The sequence below is a fragment of the Grampus griseus genome (assembly GCF_964374135.1).
Source record: "Grampus griseus genome assembly, chromosome: 19".
Classification (NCBI taxonomy): Eukaryota; Metazoa; Chordata; class Mammalia; order Artiodactyla; family Delphinidae; genus Grampus; species Grampus griseus.
In genome coordinates, this window is record NC_139013.1 from 15,804,983 (window position 1) to 15,823,601 (window position 18,619).

At 55.2% G+C, this 18,619-nt stretch overlaps 1 protein-coding gene across 1 annotated transcript; it reads left to right on the plus strand.

Annotated features, from left to right (window-relative positions):
* The first annotated feature begins 6,142 nt into the window (after positions 1-6,142).
* DMKN (dermokine) lies at positions 6,143-18,161 on the plus strand. Its single transcript, XM_082677801.1, has 14 exons — positions 6,143-6,556; positions 6,827-7,018; positions 7,137-7,196; positions 7,667-7,765; positions 8,537-8,556; positions 9,176-9,209; positions 10,714-10,764; positions 10,883-10,930; positions 11,118-11,165; positions 13,678-13,734; positions 16,194-16,328; positions 17,327-17,350; positions 17,459-17,506; positions 18,045-18,161. Exons 1-13 carry the CDS (start codon positions 6,179-6,181, stop codon positions 17,504-17,506), a joined length of 1,194 nt encoding a protein of 397 aa, XP_082533927.1. The 5' UTR covers positions 6,143-6,178; the 3' UTR covers positions 18,045-18,161.
* The last annotated feature ends 458 nt before the right edge of the window (positions 18,162-18,619 follow it).

Consider the following 18,619-nt stretch of genomic DNA (forward strand, 5'->3'; position numbering starts at 1 on the left):
GATAGATTTCTGGAGTCCCTTAAGGGGCTGTACTGAGATTTGTGGATAATACAACACACTGTACTCTCATCATGGTTCACTGTGCTCCCTCAGGAGGGATTCGTGGAGGGGAGGCTTGTCTTTTCTCCTCTTGCTTCTTCACCGGAGACGCTGGGGGGTCTGATGCACAGGATGGGTTGATCTGGAGATTTCAGGCTGATCCGATGGAAGAGGGCCATCACAGGGATGAGCCATGCTTCACTAGTGCAAAATTCATGCTCAGCACGGGGAGGAAATTCGTGCAGGGGAAGCCCCTCCAGGCCAGTAGCGGGGGAGAAGCACCAGGGAAAAAGTGGCAGGAACCTTGGTGAAGCCCAAGGGGGTAGCATCCTCATTCGGGAGTGTGGCACCAAAGGGATATCAATAGTCACTTGTGTGTATTGCGCAATCAGGGCATGCGAGGCTCCCTGCGCTTTGCCTGCATGACCTCACTGAATCCTCCCAGCCACCCAGTTAGGTAAGAGGTGCTGCTATTGCCCCATGTTATAGAAAATCCCATGGAGGCTCACGCAAGTTAAGAAACGTGACTACGGACACACAATAAGTGGAGGGAGAGCTACCTAAGCCTAAGAGCTACCGAGGACATTCTGAAAACGAAGAGGTCTCTCTCCTGTTTAGTATCAGTAAGGAGGAGACTCAGTGAATAGGAGAGAGGAAAGAGGTACCTGTGGGAGATCCTCTCTTGGGGACGAGGGCCAAAGGCTCAGGGGGGAAGCCACTCTGATGACAGGAGGCCTCTTTACAAGGACAGGAATAGGGACACGGAAGGCCCGGCTCAAAGCCCGGACCAGTAATGATAGCAACCACTACATCCTGAGCACTTCGTAGCTTCCAGGTACTGTGTGAAGGGCTGTTCCTACTCTGTAACCATTTAAGCCTCCCACAACCCAAAGACAGAAGTTCCCTTATGATCCCCATTGTATGGATGAGGAAACTAAGGCTCAGAGGGGCCAGGGCACTTGCCGGGGGCAACCCAGGAGAAAGCAGCAGGCCTGTCTATTGCCAGAACCTGACCTTGCACGGTCACCTGTAACGTCTCTAGAACACTTGCCAAGCACGGGCCTGAGCGCTGAGAGACCTACATTCCAGTCAGAACCGTGCGCCTGTAGGCCGCATCCTTCCCCTCCAGGTGCCACCATTTCCTCCCATGTAAAGGGGGGTGGGTGTCTGCAGGAGAGGACTGCAAACATGGCTTCCAGCTCCAAAATTCCATCAACCGTGGGACCAGAAATAAGAGACAGCGTTCTTGCCCTTTGGGGAATTTACAGGCTTCGTGGGGAGATGAGGTGTATAAACAGAACATGAAAACAAATACAAAGCGATGCATCACTAAGGACTAAATGCCACAGCAGGGAGGGGAGGGGCCTGACGTGCACAGTAAAGGTGGTGCTCCTGGCGCTTTATGTTCTCCTTGTTTTTCCTTATCTGTAGAATACCACCATTTTTTTTAAGTTTTATTTTAATTTATTTTTTACTTTTTTTTTTTTTCTTTTTGGCTGCGCTGTGTGGCTTGCGGGGTCTTAGTTCCCTGACCAGGGATTGAACCCGTGCCCCCTGCAGTGGAAGCGCTGAGTCCTAACCACTGGACCGCCAGGGAAGTCCCCAGATTACCACCATTTTAATCACATGTGTTGCTTCTCTCCCCTGGCAATATTTTCCTGCAAAGATGAAAGAATTTTATAGTGGCTACCTGCATACCCGCCACTTAGATTCCACCCCTAGCACATGACTACGCTTGCTTTATCGCGCTTCCACTCATCACACACCTCGCCATCTAGCCACGTACCGATACATTTTGGATGTATTTCCTAGTAAATCGCAGACCTTTGTTTCATGCATTTCAAGAAGCAGAAGGGTTCATTCCTACCACACATTTCCTGAAGGTCTACTCTGTGCTGGACATCTTTGCACCTGGACTGGAGGAGTCCCTTCCGAGAAGGGAATTCTTCTTTCAGAAAGTAAAAGCTTTCATTGATTTTATTGTATGCCCATGTTCTTGCTTGGTTGGGGGTCCGGGAAGTGCCAAAGAGATATAGGATAATGAGTATGTGCTGGAGGTCAATCCTGGGAGGCTTCTGGAAGAGAAGAGCTGAGCCAGGACTTAAAGGTGAAAGCGGCATGGCTCAGTCCTGCCTTGAGGCCTGGTGGGCTGCTTCCTCTGCTAAGAGCGTCCTCCCTGCCTCTATGCCTCTGTGTGCCCCACCTCCCCGAACCTCACCCAACCTGAACCTAGGGACGCCTCTGTTACTCTCTCATGGCATGCTGATACCGGTCTTCCCAGTGCTGTGACAAGCTGTAATTATATACTTACCTGTTTCATGTCCATTCTCCCCCTAGACTAAGAGGTTCCAGAGGAGGGGTCGAGGCCGGGTACACTTGTCTGGCAACTAGTAGAGGGGAGCCTATTGGCCTGAGCGGACTTGGGAAAGGCCTTGGAATGAGGGTGAGCAAGGACCTGTCACGTGGGCCAGACAGGGAGAGCCAGGCGAGGGCATGAGAGGGAGAGGGCAGTTTCTGCAGTTGTGCAAGAACAGGGAGAAGAGTCTGGGCGGGACCCTCACAGCCATCTTTTATTGGGTGTTCACTCTGGGCTAAGCACTTACAGACATGATTCATTCACCCTCACGACCTCCCTCGAGGTAGGTCCCACGATTATCCCCTTAGACATGGTGAAGCCGAGGCTCAGAGAAGGGAGAGGGTTGAGGGAAGCCACGCAGCTAGTAAGCACTGATGGCCAGCTCCTCGTCCAGAGCAACTACCTGCTGGGGACCTCTGCTGGAGGGGCAGCAGGCTTCCCCCGTGACCCTGGGGTGGGGGAGGGGCTACTTCAAAATAAGTCCCCTTTACCAAGTTCAATCTGACCCCTTTACCTGGGTCAGATTCTGACAGCTCCATTTTTTTTTAACCATTTTAATTAATTAATTTATTTATTTTTGGCTGTGTTGGGTCTTTGCTTCTGGGCACGGGCTTTCTCTAGTTGCGGCGAGCAGTGGCTATTCTTCGCTGCGGTGTGCGGGCTTCTCATTGCGGTGGCTTCTCTTGTTGCGGAGCACGGGCTCCAGGCGCGTGGGCTTCAGTAGTTGTGGCACGTGGGCTCAGTAGTTGTGGCTCGCGGGCTCTAGAGCGCAGGCTCAGTAGTTGTGGCGCACGGGCTTAGTTGCTCCACGGCGTGTGGGATCTTCCTGGACCAGGGCTCAAACCCACGTGCCCTGCAATGGCAGGCGGATTCTTAACCACTGCGCCACCAGGGAAGCCCTGACAGCTCCATTTTACCATGATCTTGTATATGATTTTGTATGTTTGTTTAACAGCTCTAGGCCTCCGTTACCTTATGTGTAACATGGGAATAATATTTATCTGTCGAGGTTATAGTGAGGACTACGTGAGATCATGCATGTGAAAGCACCTAGTCTTCTGTTTGGTTCACAACAGGTATTTAATAAATACGCCTTAAGACTGATTTGAGGTGACCCCTCAGGTCCAGGGATGTCTCAGGGTAGTTTTTCCCAGAAGGCAGAACATGGGACTGCTGGTGGCATGGGAGAATTTAGGTGGTTCGTGAGGATGGCTTTGAATAAGTCTGAATCACACAGTGAGAAATTTACTCTTTTCTTAATTCTCTTTGAAGCTTTCTGATTAGGTAAAGAGGAAGACTCCATTTCTGTGCTGGTGTGCCTGGAACACCTCTCTCATACTTGCTAATCTCCCTTTTTAACAAAGAGGGTACAGGAGCTGCCGCCAGCTATAATGTAATACGATTGTTTGCTTCTCACTTTGTTTTTCTGGTTCTTTCTATATATGGGCCAGTGAGCCTGGCTTTCCACTTAAGAGTGGTGATATAAAGTATTCTCTTAAAATATACTTAAGAAAGTAAGCTGGCTTAAAGAAAAATATTAGTAACAGAGAAGGGAGAGGGCAGCTCTACACCATGGTGAGGGTGTCCCGCGAAGGAAGTGTGGGAAGGAGTCCTGGAGTCAGTGAGCGTGCACACCACCTCCTGCCCTGTGGTCCTGCCCCGCGGGAATGGGAAGCAGCAGGCTCAGGGGGCTGGGATGTCCATCACCAACCCCAGAGGCCTCAGATTTCCTCCTGCTCTCTGCCCTTTACATGGCCCCGGAGCAAAATCCAAACTAATTCTGTCCAGGGAAGAATGAGGGCTTCGAAAAGCAGGGGAAGGTCTGAGACACGGAGATGACAGAATACGCTGGAAGCCAGGCTCAGGAATGAGACAGGCTGGGCTTAGCTTTGCCTCTACCGCATACTCACCATGTCCCCTCTGAGCCCCAAGTTCTCGGTCCCTAAATGTGGTGTCTGCTTCTCCACTCCCAGGAACCCCAGGTCCTCCCGTTTGGCACTGCCTTGGGTCACTGGGACTGGGACCCATCGCCGAGTCATCCCATGGGGAGGCAACAGGCTCTGGAGTCAGGGAGGCCATGGGCCCCGGGGTGGGGGATGCTCTCGCCCGTGGGGTTGAGGAAGCGGCCCATGCTCTTGAAACACTGGGAGTGAGGCTGGCAGACAGGCTGAGAATAAGACCGATTCTCCCAGGGCTGTCTGAGCCTTAAAGTGCTTAGTCTGGTGCTGGGCACCTGGATAAACTGCAGCTACAGCGATGATGACGATTTTTATTGTTATTACCCCCACCACTATTATCATCATTAAAGAGTCAGCGATGGGATAATAAGGAGCTAGGAAGGAGCAGCGGAGGACAGACAGGCATTGTGTTTACATCGTGAGAGGTGATGGGTGTTACATGTTGGGGTGAAGGTGTTGGGGTGGAGAGAGAGACTGACGGAGAGACGCTGAGAAAGGCGGATAGAAACCGGCCCCTCCTAACTCGGCGATGAGTCCCAGCGATACAAGGCAGTGCCAAGTGGGAGGGCCTGGGGTTCCTGGGAGTGGAGAAGCAGCCTCGCTCGCTGAGCAGCGATGAGACCTCGGGAGGCTGCCCGAGTTCTGCATCCTGAGCTGGGCCCAGGGGAGAGGGCCACTGGCTGACCCGGGGCTCCTGCCCCTGTGCTGACCCCTCCTCCCTTACCAGTGCCACTCTGGCCCCTCTGGGAGGGGCTGGGGGCAGCAGTGGGGGTGCGCTGGTGTAGTCCCAGCCCTCGCGGCAGGCCGTGAGCTCACACACGTGCCCCCACCAGGCCCGGTAAACAGGATGGGTGCCTGGGTCAGCAACTCCCTCCCTAGGTCTTCCTCGCCCCCTCATTCCTTGGGGGTGGCCCGCCTGCCTGCCCAGCTCCCCAGCTCCACCCAGCTTTCTCAGCTCAGAGCAGCCGGGATGCTAACTGAGGCGCCCCGATGACCCCTCTCAGGGTCGTAGCCACTTCCTTCCCCGACAGATGCCTGGCGTCCCCACTGAGGGCGGTCTCCTGGGTCCCAGGCTCTCTGTGGCTGGAAGGTGTGGAAGTGTGAGGCAGTCACCTTTAGGTGGCAGTATGGGAGGGGAGAGAGATGGGAGAGACAAAGGCCGATGGAAACGGAGAGGAAGGCTGAGGAAGGGCACCTGCAGCGGCAGGTGGCGTCCTGCCATTCTGGCGTCCCCGACCCAGGCTGGCTCACACCTAGGGTGGGTCCTATCCCGCTGGGTTCCCTACCCTCGCCCCCCTGATGAGGTCCTGCCTGATTCCTCTCTCCTAAGTCCCCCCCCCCCCCACACACACCACCTCTAGGAGACACTACCAGCCTATCACCTCAGATGCGACCTCCTACCCTGCGCCCCAGACTCCTGGGGTTGGGAAATGGGAACACTTTGGCACCGGTCTCATCCCATTTCCCCCTCCCTCCCTGATGCACGGGCTCCCTCTCTGTTTCGACACAGGCTCTCAGGCTCACAATTACAGCTCACCTATGGGTGGCTGGGCCTGAGTCACTGTGGGGAGGGACTCTGGGCTGCCCAGCCCTGCCACCTTCTTCCAAGCTACAGTATAAGGAGTAGCAGCGGGGACAAGGGCTGTGGGAAAACAGGAACATCTGGGAAAGGAGAGAGAAGACTGCAGACCTAGAGGAAGGGAGAACGAGAAGTCAGAAGGAAGGAGAGAAGGGAGGAGGGCACGCAGACGCAGGGAAAGAGAAAGGGCAAGCGAGTAAACTTGGGTGGGAAGAAGACACTCAGGAGAGAAGGAACAAGGCAGAGATGAAGCTACAGGGGTGTCTGGCCTGCCTCCTGCTGGCCCTGTGCCTGGGCAGTGGGGAGGCTGGCCTACTGCTGAGTGGAGGGGAGAGCTCTGGAGCAGGGGCCATGGAGACCACTGGACACGGGGCGGGAGAGGCCATCAAGCACGGAGTCGGGGAGGCCACTGGCAGAGGGGATGGAGAGGCAGCGGGTTCTGGAGTCAAGGAGACCATGGGCCCCGGCGTGGGGGATGCTCTCGCCCGTGGGGTTGAGGAAGCGGCCCATGCTCTTGGAAACACTGGGAGTGAGGCTGGCAGACAGGCTGAGAATGTCATTCAGCACGGAGTGGACGCTGCCCACAGCTCCTCGCAGGGGATGCCTGGCGGCAACGGTGCTTTGGTGAGTGGCTGGAAGCCGGGTGTGGAAATGGGAGGCTGCGGGCAGCTGGGTTGAGAGTCCTGGGAAGCAGTTAATAGGAGGAAGGGCTCCCTTATTGGTGGCTGTCAGGGCCAGTTTCCTTCTACGTTAGGCATCCCTCCCCCACCACCCTGAGGTCTCTCTCCACCTGCTTCTCCCTGTGGCTTCTCTATCTGAGTTGCTCTGCCTGTCCTACCCCATCCCAGAGGGAGGTGGCCACACACACTCAGTGCGGCCACGTTGTTCTTGCAGGGAACCAATGGGCAGCCTCCATCTGGAGGCCATGGCTCCTCTGGCTCTCCAGGCAATCCTGGAGGTCCAGGGATTCCCTGGGACCAGGTGTATTCTGGAGGCTCAGGTGGCAGCTTTGGGACCAACTCTCAGGGAGGCTCCTGGGGCCACGAAGGCTATGGAGGGGCATACAACCTAGGCACCAACACTCAGGTACATCAGGACATCACCCTGGCCCTGATGCCTGCCACCTCCCTCCCTTCAAGCCCACACTTTTGGCGTTTCCCCCGTGTCCTTCCCGATCCCATGCTCAGTCTCACCCTCCCTGCAGGCAGATGTGGCCCAACCTCCTTATGGCTCAAGGAGAAGCAGCGACAACCCAAATGCAGAGGTAAGAGGAAGAGTCTGTTTGGATGCGTGTGATAGAAAGTGGGAGAGACGAAGAGGAAAGAAAGATGGGCAGGGGAGGGGTTGAGGGAAGAGGCAGATAGGACAGGGGAGAGATAGGTGTGGGGAGGAGGCTTGGAAGAGTGAGATGGGCATGGAAGAGAGATGCGATGGGAAAGAAGGCCAAGCCAGGGAAGCAGGAGAGCCTGGCCTGTGGGGATGGCTTTGACTGAAGTCTCAAACCTCACCCGTCCCCTTCCCTCTGCAATGCACCAACCGCCCACCATCTGGCTCAGGTGGAAGCTCTAGCAACTCTGGGGTAAGAGGACAGGACAACCTGGGGCATTCTGCAGAAATTCTGCTCCCCTCAGACCGGGCGGGAAATAGTCCTGAGCAAGGGAGGCCGGGGAGAGAGGAAAGCAATCTCGGTGTCCTCATCTTTAGACCTCACTCTGATCTCTTCCTGACCCTCAGGGAAGCAGCAGTGATGGCAGGAACAGCGGTGGCAGCATCAGTGGTGGCAGCAGCGGCGGCAGCAACAGCAGCAGCGGTGGCAGTTCTGAGCTCCACTGGGTAAGTTCTCCTTTGTTGAAGGCAGAGGTGGGGCCCCTGGTGGTCCCTGCTGAGGAAACCCACTCCGAGGTCTTCCCGAAAGCTGCCAGCCCCAGGGTAGGTGGCGTCACCGGAGCTGTCATCCTGGGCTCCCTCAGCTTCTGTTCCCCACCTTCCCAGCCTCACCAGGAAGTGTGGCTTAAATGTGCCCTCTAATTTCCAGAAGAGGTGCCCTGCCTACTGTGCTCACTCTAGCCCCTCGTCATCCACTCCCTGATGCCGGGGCTGCCCTGTCTCCTGTCTGACCTCTATTTCTGCAGGCGTGTCCACTTGGCGAATTGGACTAGAGCTGGGGTAGTGGATGGAGCAAGAGAGGTGGGCACAGGGAAACATGACACTTGTTTGGGAAGCTCCCAGGAGGATTGGGGCAGAACCGCACGTGGAAACTTAAGGACATTTACAGAGCTGAGGTGTGGACGCTAACAAATACAGTGTCCCTACGTGAGGGGTGAGAGGGCCAGGAGGGGACCACTACCTGGCAGCCGGATTGGGGTGGAACTCCCATCAGGGGTCCTGCTGAGAGGGGGCACAGCTGGCTTCCTTGGGGATCTGGGAAAGGCCTCAGGCAAGAGGAGGGTCTCAGGCAAGAGCAAGCCAAGTGTTAATTTACTGCTCCCTGTACTACCTGCTTCCCCTCCCCCCACCTACAACTGACCCTTCGAAAACTCTAGAAATTTTGATCAAGGCGGTTACTCCCAGGTAAGGATTCTAGGGGTCCCTTCTCCTTTCTAGGTTCCAGGAGAGGGTGAGGGGTGAGGAGAGGCAGGAGGAGGGCCGAAGGAGCCCCAGGGTGCCAGGGTCACGGCTCTTATGAAGTTGGTCTCCAGTGGCTTTTCCACCCCTGGCATGAAGTGGAGGTTGGACGGCAGCAGCTCAGAATCCCCCAATTACCCCACATTTCCAAATACACGTGGCCACACCTACCCTTCTCCGTGCCCCGAATAACTTCCCTCCGTGACTGACCGGCTGAAGATGGGACAGTGTGGAGCTTGGGCAGGGCGTGAAAATATCATAGTGCCTATTATGGGATGACTTCCTATTTTGGGAACAATTTGGGCCCTTCCAAGCCCTTTGGAGACCCCACATGGACTCTCGCTTTCCCTTGCTGGGATACAATACCAGCTCCTCCTTGGGTAGCAGGGGTGGAAGTGGTGGGAACAAACCCGAGGTGAGCGTCTGGCGAGGGCGTGTCTGTGCAGATCTGCCCCAAACAGTGGGAAGGAAAACAAGAGGCGTTGAGGGATGGGCGGGGAACGGGCTGACTGCCGCCGGGTCCGGGCCAGCCACGGAGTTAAAATACTGCAGTCTGGGGATTGGACTAGGTGTCTTCGTGGGACATGAGAGTTTCTCTTTCTCTCTCCCGCCGTGCAGTGAAGTCCACGTGTCCGGGGAATCTGGGGGTCAGGTGAGAGGCGAACTTGCAGTGACGGCAGCTCATCACGGCAGCTGTGCGCCCTCCTCAAGGCAACTCCGCTTCGGCCCCCCGTCCTAAGGCTAGCTCTGGTCCCAACTCCCTCTCTGGGGAATTTACAATCTAGAGGGAAGAAACCAAACACATGCTCCTGAAAAGACTAACCAGCTCCGAAGTAATAATTAATTGCAGATCCTTACACGATATACCTCACTTTATACCACAGATGGGGCTGTGAAAAATCGTATGAAAACCAATCCTTCTAGAAACATGATTGTTTCAAACGTCCTATACCCTGCGGGGAAACAGTATTCGGGTGACTTCTCTGAAGGACTTTGGAAACAGTGTTTCGAGAGCGTACATGGAAACAGTGTTTCGAGAGCGTACATTTCCCTCCTAGTTATTCTGGAAATCTGCCTCTCCCTCAGCAACGGCTGTGCTGACAGAGGAAGTGTTGGCTAAGGCTCACAGGAATCACCTAGAGGTCTTGTGAAAATACAGATTCGCATTCAGCAGGGCTGGGGTGGGGCTGAGATTCTGGTTTCTAACAGGCATCCTGGAGAGGCTGCCAGCCCGTGCCCCGGGGTTGAGTGGGGCCCACAGGGCGAGGAGCACGCCTAACGGGGAGGAGGAGGCGAGGGGTGGTGATGCCACCTGGAAGGCTCTCGGGAGAGCTCCTTGCATATCAGGGATACTAACCTTTCATGGGTAGACAGATTTTAAGGAACCCTCTCCCAGTTTGTAATTCTATTTCTAGTTTTATACTACCAAAGTCTTCAATATATCATGAGGTGAAAAAACAGACAAAAATGACAGAATCATCAAGGGGGTATTTTTTTAAACCATATTTAAGAAGGCAGGGTTGACAAGTGGAAAGGCAGTGAACTTTGATTCAGAAGATGAGGGGTTCAAACGCCAGCTGCGTTACCTGTCATCTGTGTGTCATCAGGCAAGTCGATTAACCTCTCTGAGCCCAGGCTCCCTCTTGGGTAACATGGGGACAGCAAAGCCTAACTTTTCACCCCCCTCAGTTACTGCAGCGCTTTCTGCATCATAATCACATCAGGGTGGTTCAGAGTCCCAACACTGGAGTCTGACATGGAGACAGATGCTGAGAAAAGCTGTTGGACAGCCCTACGTTTCAGTTTCTCCATCTGTACAGTGGAGGCATCTCCACGTGGGAAAGAGGCGGGTGGAGGCGCAGTGCCCCGCGCACAGTGGGACTACATATTGGCTACTAGCAGTGTTGGGGGGGGCAGGGCATCGGGGGGAGCACGAATATGGATATGATTCGAGGGACTGGGTGGGGTTATTCTGCTGAGCAAGTAGCGAGTCAGTCCAGGAAGGCTTTCTGGAGGTGGGGCTCTTAGGTACTGTGTTGAGAAGAGGAGAAGGTGGATTGACCAGAGGCGGAGAAGGGTGGGCCAGGAGTGGGATAATAGGTGGCGTGCATGACAGGATGTAGAGCTTGACCATCAGTTCCCTTTTCCCCACCCAGGGGCAAGGGTCTGGTGGGGGAGGGGAAGCTGTCAATAGAACCAACATCTTGGTGAATGAGGACGTCACTCCTCCTTGGGCTGCCTCCGCCCGACACCCACATCTCCTGCCCCTGCCTCGTGCTCACAGCTGGGTCCTTACTCTCATCCCATTTCTCGTCCGTCCCTTAGAACTCTCAGCTGTTTCCTGGGCTCTTCGGCTTGGACACTTTCTGGAAGGTGAGTTCGACAAGAGTGCTCTGCTCGCTCTCCTTTGCAAAATCAAACCTCTGTCCCTTGGTCCCACAGGCTGAAGTCTTCTTTCTATAATGATTGTCAGCAGTGGCCCTTGACCTCTCTTGTCCTGGGGCCCTGAGCCAATTACATGATGACCCAATTTGGTCATTCTCCTTCTTTTTCTCTGCAGAATTTAAAATCCAAGCTGGGTTTCATGAACTGGGACACCATCAGCAAGGTAAGGGCTGGAAGGCCGTTCATTCTGATCTTTGTGGGAGAAGGGATATAGAGAAGAAAGCTAAACCCTTGCTTGGTGAGCCAGGGAGCAATGATGATGGTCACGAAGACAGCACTCCACCCAGTGCTTCAAAAAGAAAAGATGAAAACAAGGAGGAAGGACAGCAGAGACCTGAAAAGAGAGGGGGAACTTGCAAGCAGCTGGGAGTGGGGGGACCAGGAGGCAATGGGCCTCTTTCATGTCTCAACATGCAGACCCGAACTGGTCTGAACCTCAGTTTCCCCTTTGACACCAGAAGGTTAAGGGGAGAGTCAGTAGGCCTAATCCTCAGGAACCAGAGGCAGAGGTAGGGGACGGACCGAATCATCAGGTGAAGCTAAAAGACCACCTGAGGACTGACGCCCAGAGAGACGGGAAAAGGAAGCGAACACGCCGAGAGCCTGGCGGTGTCGTGAGTCCGGGCCCTGCACATATGCAATGTTAGGAGTCGCTTGGGGCCCAGAACCTGCTTCTCCTTCCTCCCCGCCCACCCCTCCCTCCTGCAGCGGAAGCCCTGGCCAGGCTGATTTGACACCAGAATAGCAGATGTACCTCCAGAGCAGAGGGTGTGGACTGAGAGAGGAGGCGAAGAACAAACAAACAATCCAGATACCAAAGGCAGAAGCTGCAATCTGCGGGCCACTGACTGTTTGATTCATTTTTAAAGAACAGTATGGCAACACCGGGCCCCTCTTGGTCAGACTCCCACCGCCCACCACAGTTCTTCTAGCCGCCAGCCTGGCTCCTGTGAGCAGCGTAGTTTCTGACCCTTCACGTAAAAGAAGGCAGACTAGGACCCCTGCCCTCCAGAACGTGTGAGGGAGGGGGTTGGTGGCAGGTGGGGAGGCAAAGGGACAGCCCTCAAGAACGTCACTTTCTGGCAGTAAGGTGGGGAGTGAAAGACAGGAGATGCAGAAGCTCCCAGCTACAGCGGAGTCCTGTTTTGGATGCACAAAATAGACTGTTTTGTTCTGTTTCGTAAAGAACTGTCTCTGGTAGGGGTGAGACGCCCTACCATGGACCACGGGGAGACCAGGCCCCTGAGCATGGGGCACTTAGGGTCTGATGGGAGAACCAGGGCACACACAGATACTTCCCAGAGGGCCAGAGGACTGACAGCCAAACGTTTTTGCACATCCAGGGGGGCAGTAAGGGGAGTGCTTGCAGTCAGGCGGCATTCCTTTGGGGTGGCTCCTCCGAGGATCGGATCTCCTAGGGAAGGGGCAGCACAGAGGTGGGCAGAGAAGAGGATGGAGCGTCCCCAGCTCCTTCACGGCGGAGGGAGGGGCGACGAGGCAGCCAAGGACTTCAGCCAGGGTGAGGAGTAAGGAGGGGGGACCAAACGTTCCTGGCAAGTATGGGGGCGGGGTGGGTTTCAAGCCCAAGCTGGACTCTCTGGATTTGCCCCGATGACAGCCGTGGGCCAAAAGGTCCCTGCGGATTTCCGGAGCAGGGGTCCAATCTACCCTTGGCTAGGTCCACGAGTCCCTGAATTCCTAGTCATTGACCTCCCCCTTAGGACTAATTTCTTTGCTCAGGACCAGAGGAGTTTTCACACCCCGTGACCTCCAGATGAATGGGGGCCCCACCCATTCTCTTTTTTAAAAAATTTTTATTTAGTTTTAATTTTTATTTTTGGCTGCGTTGGGTCTTCGTTGCTGTGTGTGGTCTTTCTCTAGTTGCGGAGAGCGGGGGTTACTCTTCATTGCCGTGCGCAGGCTTCCCATTGCGGTAGCTTCTCTTGTTGCAGAGCACGGGCTCTAGGTGCGTGGGCTTCAGTAGTTGTGGCACGCGGGCTCAGTAGTTGTGGCTCGTGGGCTCTAGAGCACAGGCTCAGTAGTTGTGGCGCACAGGCTTAGTTGCTCCGTGGCATGTGGGATCTTCCCGGACCAGGGCTCGAACCCATGTCCCCTGCATTGGCAGGCGGATTCTTAACCACTGCGCCACCAGGGAAGTCCCCCTGACCAAGGAAGCCACTGTCTCCCCACTAATCTCAACTCTGGTCCTTGAAATAAATATCAGCTCTCCCACACTCCTGGTGTCTCCTCCTTTCTTACATCTCCACTGTTGTTCCAGGAGGGGTTAGGAAGGGGAGACTTCAGCCCTACAGCTTTGGGAGATGGGCTGGAGGTGGCGTGACAGGTGCAAAGGTGGGCATGTCAGGGGCAGGTTCTGGTCCTGAGGTTTTGCCACAGCTGTGTTCTGCCTGAGGCCGGGGGGTAAATGGGGCTAGAGAAGAATGGTGTCATGTGCTGTGTATGTGGCGGAGGGGTGGTCAGTGGCTCCAGAGACCTAGCTTCTCTCTCCTTGTTTCCAGAAACAGTTTTCTGGTGTCCCTAAAGACACCCAGCTCCCCCTGGACCTTAGTCACAGTGAATCCTGTAGGCTGAGGAATGGTGGTCGCAGGAGCAGAGGGGCTTAGGTGAGCAGGGGTCAGACTCCCTGCTCACCTGTTCCCCACTTTCATCCACAGAACCAAATCCCAGACCTCAGGACTCGCATCTTCCTCTACTTCTGTCGACTCTGGGAGGTAGGAGAATTCTCCGTCTTTGAAGAACTGAGGATCCTGGTCATCCTGTCCCTTTCCCCTCCCTCCCTCAAGGCAGCTACCCCTCCCTCCAGCCTACTTGTCACAAAATTCCCCCTCTTCTCACTTTTGAGATAGGTAATCTCAGCCAAGTCTTATCACCAATGCCACCAGAAATGCTGACACCCTCAGTCTCTGGTAGGCTTATCTTTATCTAACCCCAAACTACACCCAGCGCCAAACTTTCCCAACCAGCTGCCCCCCTCCACCCTTGGAATTCTCTTTCCTCATGGCCCACTCATCTCTCCTTCTCCCTCCAGAAGTTCAAACAAAGCACTCCTTTCTTGAACTGGAAAGCAATTACTGAGGTAAGGGCAGTGGGACCCCTCATTTCAGGGTCGGGAAGCTCAGCTCTGAGGACGTGGGGTTCTGGGCCCTGGGCAGTGGCTTGCAGGTTCTGTTCCGGTTCCTCCCCATCCCTGCTGAGGGGGGGTGCCTTGCTCCCTTCCCACTTTCCTCCCTTCCCACTTTCCTCCCTCTGCGCAACGCCTCACCAGTGGAGGTGGGATGGGAGAGGGAAGCTGTGAGTCACTGAAGAAGGAGCAGAGTGGGAGGTCCTCCCTGGGATAAAAGCCGAGGTCCAGGGTTAGGGCCTCCACAGGCACAAGATCATGAAGCCAGCCACTGTCTCCGCCTGCTGCTGTTCCGGCTGGGCGTGGCCTGGCTTGGGGGAAGCCACAGCTGCCGTGAGCAGGTGGAGGGGACCATGGGGTGGGGAAGAGGGAGGGACCTGGGACTGGGGCCAACTCTCAGAGCTGGAAAGGGGTCACTAAGGAGGAAAGTTGAAGGGCGGCGGGAGGGCAGTGTGCATGGGGGGAGGACGGAGGGTCATGGTCGAGTGCAGGCAGCTGCAGGGGGTCTGATTATCTGGGTTCTGGGAAGGATGGGCAGGGCCTCTGGGTCCTGTCAAAGGCCACACGTCCATTCCGCATGGCCAGTGGCCTTCGGGAATCAGGACGCTTGGGCACTGAGGCAAGGGCTGCCCACTCACTTGTCCATGTGGGCACGTGAGGCTGGACAGATGGGGCCACATTGTCTGATTTTTCAAGAAAAGCTAGAAATCTGGTTTTCAACTAATTTAATTTAAACATGTGGACCAAGCAAAAAATGTCTGGAGGCCTACGGTCTACCAGTTTGTGCCCACGGTGTAAGGCCTAATAGTGGGGTTAGAATTCAGGTATGGGTAAGGCAGAGAGTTAAGCCAGACTTGGGAAGAACATTCTGACCCTGAGAGAGAGAGTGAGTGAGTGAGTGTGTGTGTGTGTGTGTGTGTGTGTGTGTGTGTGTGTGTGTTTCTAGTAGAGAAGTGACAATGGCAGGAACTAAACTTCCCTCCTACTGAGGAGATTCTCCTCTTGCCTCGATCGGGGCAGGGGAGGTGGCCAGCGCACCTGCAGTGCTTCTTAAGGGGACTCCATCTCCTTTCTTGTATTTCTCCCCTTCCTTTCTCTCCTTTGACCCAGAGCTAACCTAACGTACTCCACTTCGCCTCTATGAATAACAGACCATCCTTCCAAGGACCGTATAGAGAACAGCATTTGGGAACAGGGATTAAAAGGCCTGTGAGGGGAGCGGGGTTTGCTGCAGGCAGAAGGCGGGCTGGGGCTGAGGTGCCCAGCTCTGCCCCGGGAGCTTGTGCGGGTACCGCTCATTTGTTATTCTAGCTCCGGCTCCAGGTGCCTGGGTGGCGGAGGTGTTGCCAACCCGTTCTCTACCCTGGCTGCCCAATGCTGAGTGTAGAGATCTGTCCTGTGTCTATCTGGGCCATCAGTTTCCTCCAGGCCTTCTCTGTAGGCAGCGCTTATCACAGACCACTGAGAGGGGTTGGCTGGGCTGGGCGGGATGCTGGGGCTCTAAAGGGAGGGCAGAGCCTGGGTGGTGGGATACTGGAGCCTCGAGAGTCCAGCAAGGCCTGAAGCACCACGGAGCCACCCTCACCGCGGCGCCCTCTCCCTTTGCATCCGTGTGTCATCAGACCAGAGGAGGGTAGGCGCTGCTGGTCAGGTGAGCCCCTCCCTCAGGAGGCCCTAGAAGGTCCCTGGTTCCTCTCAGCCTTGCTCCCGGGTCTGGCCAATCTGCAGTTCTCTCTCCCCATGCCCCCCGTTCTGTAATTTTCTCAGCCTGGCACGGGATGCCAGGATGCGGCAGCTGTAGCTTCTAAGGTAACTGCCACCCGACCACCTGATTCAGACTTCACTTCTTTCCTTGGTCTCCTCGCCTCACCTCCCCAGGGACACTTGAGGAGCTGGGAGAGGTGGAGAGGGACGAGAGAGGCAGGGCCATCTGGGCTGGGACCATAAAGCGAGGTGAGGGCGTGGACTCTGGCTCAAGGAGATTCTGTAGAAGAAAACACATGACACAAGGAGGGGAGGAGGCAGGGGCTTCGAGAAAGGTCCAGCCAGGGCCGGGATGTGGGAGCAAAATGCCTTCATCCCTTCTCTCCCGCCCCCTGCTTCCTTCCGCAGAACTACGATTATAACCAGCAGAAATACCCTACTGCCAGTGGGGGGCAGCACTCAGCCCAGATCCCCACTAAGGTAAGGCTTGCAACCTTCCTGACTCCCACTGCACGGGGTCTGCCTGGGGGTGACAGGGGAGGCCTTCACTGCCAAGGTCCTCTGGGTAGGCTAGCTGAGGCCGAATCCTGTTCGCTTTGATAGTCATGTCTCCCCACCCCTGTGCAGGGGGACTCCAGCTCCCTGAGAGCAGTTTGGAAGAGAAGGGTAGAAGGGTCACACCCACTCACTCAGAAAAGGTTCTAGGGGAGCCGTGGGTGCATCGCCTGCCATGGAGAAAACTGGGACCCAAGATCCTCTCAGTGAGGAATATAAGCCTCCAAAAAAAAAAAAAAAAATCACACGACACACGGCAAAACAGACAGACAGGTTTCCTTTGTCTGCTGACCTTTCTTGGGGAGAGGAGGCCAGCCCAGAAACTCTTGGTTGGTGGGAAAATAAATGCTTCCTTTCACAAAGGAGATAACAGGAAAAACAATGTGACGATTTTGTTTTATACGGGTGCAAAGAAAACAATCTGATAAATTCAGTAAATGAATGTGCTACATACTAATTAGGCTGGTTAGAAACGCACAAACAGGCAGTATTATCCCTCCATCTCTCAGAGTAATAAAGCCCCTGCCCTTGGGGAGAGGACTTCTACTGAGAGATCAGAAACTAGCTGCTGACTGAAAGGAGGTGAAGATGTAGTTACACTACCTGTGGGTGTCCACTTCTGCCCATTGCTCGTGGCCAACTTCTATCCCCCTAGCAGGCAGAGGGAGACCTACCTTTCCTCTTTTCACTCCCCTTGGTCAGTGTGTGCTCAGGGACCATATTCAATATCATCTTGGGTAAAAGGCGCTCAGGGCGAGATATCTGCTGTGGCTGAAGGGCCACAGTCAGACCAAAGGACCTTTGGGGTGATCCTGGCCTGAGCCTGTCCCCGCCATGGGCCCTTCCTGAGCCCTAAGGACATGGTCGAGAACAGAGAGGGCACCGAGGTCCTCACCTCACCTCCTCTGATCTTCTCTTTACAGTGCGGAGTCACGGTTTCTTCCTCGGTAAGTACTGGGGCAGAGAAAATCCGGCTGGCGAGAGAAGGGGTCTGAGGCCAGAGGGTGTGCCGGGGACGGCGCTCTGTCCACTCAGACATTCTCCTCGTCCTGCAGGCTTCCCGGGCGCGACCTGACCTGCTGCAGTGGGTGAAGTTTTGGTAGGTGAGTGTCAGTGAGCTGTGCAAGGCTGCAGCCAGGAGCTGAGGCCCGCCGCCCTGGGGGTGGGCGGGGGGACGGAGGGCTGGGGGCTTGGCCCTCCCTTTGCTCTGGGTGGACACACTAAAGGTATTAAGGAGGAGACCCCAGCGTGGGGTGTGGAGAAAAGCTCATGAGAAGATGACCTAGAACACTCGGAACACCCTCTGAGTGCTGGGTGGTGGCCTGACAGAGGCAGGGCCAGAGAACAGCAAGGCAGGCTCGGTTAAGCAGTGGGAACAGGATAGGCATTGTAGGGCGGGGGCGGGGGGGACTGTAGTGAGGGGAACCTTTCGGGTTTAAAGGCTCAGAGGCAGAAAGACGCGAGTCGCCGGTGGGGAAGAGGTAATATTTGTTTTAGGGAGGAGTGAAAGTGAGGGGACCGCAGGTGACATAGGCAGGACACGAGGGAACTGTGGGCGCAGAAGCTGGGTGAGAGGATGCCTGGTTTCAGCAGCTCTAGGAATGGCCGTGTTCTACCATTTTCTCTTTTCTTGTCTTCCAGAAAATCACTTGCAACTGCGACTGAAGCCCTGAGAACCATCAGTCATCAAGGGACCTGACTGTGCCCCTCCCCCAGCTCTTGGTATGGGTGCTAACACCTGCTTTTTCTAGGTTGGGTACCTATCTGTCCATCCCTTGTTTCCTCCCACCCACTGTGGTGTCTCCTTGACCGTCAGCCTCAGTGGACACACCAGCCGTTGCTTCTTCACCTGCTCCATTTTGTGACCTGAAGTTACCGTGACAGAAATTCAGGAGGCGCCGCCTACTTTAGAGTTTCTCTGTGGAAATAAAACATGAGTCTTGTTTCCCTAAGACTTTGGCAAATTTTTTTTTTTTTTTTTTTGCGGTACGTGGGCCTCTCACTGTTGTGGCCTCTCCCGTTGCGGAGCACAGGCTCCGGAAGCGCAGGCTCAGCGGCCATGGCTCACGGGCCCAGCCGCTCCGCGGCTTGTGGGATCTTCCCGGACCAGGGCACGAACCCGTGTCCCCTGCATCGGCAGGCAGACTCTCAACCACTGCACCACCAGGGAAGCCCAACTTTGGCAAATTTTATTCTTTAATACTACACTGATGGCC

Excerpts from the sequence above, each read along its gene's own strand:
- DMKN (XM_082677801.1), top strand. The coding sequence starts at position 6,179 with ATGAAGCTACAGGGGTGTCTGGCCTGCCTCCTGCTGGCCCTGTGCCTG. Across the intron at positions 6,557-6,826 it reads CTGGCGGCAACGGTGCTTTG|GGAACCAATGGGCAGCCTCC; the intron begins GTGAGTGGCTGG and ends TTGTTCTTGCAG. Across the intron at positions 10,765-10,882 it reads TCAATAGAACCAACATCTTG|AACTCTCAGCTGTTTCCTGG; the intron begins GTGAATGAGGAC and ends TCCGTCCCTTAG.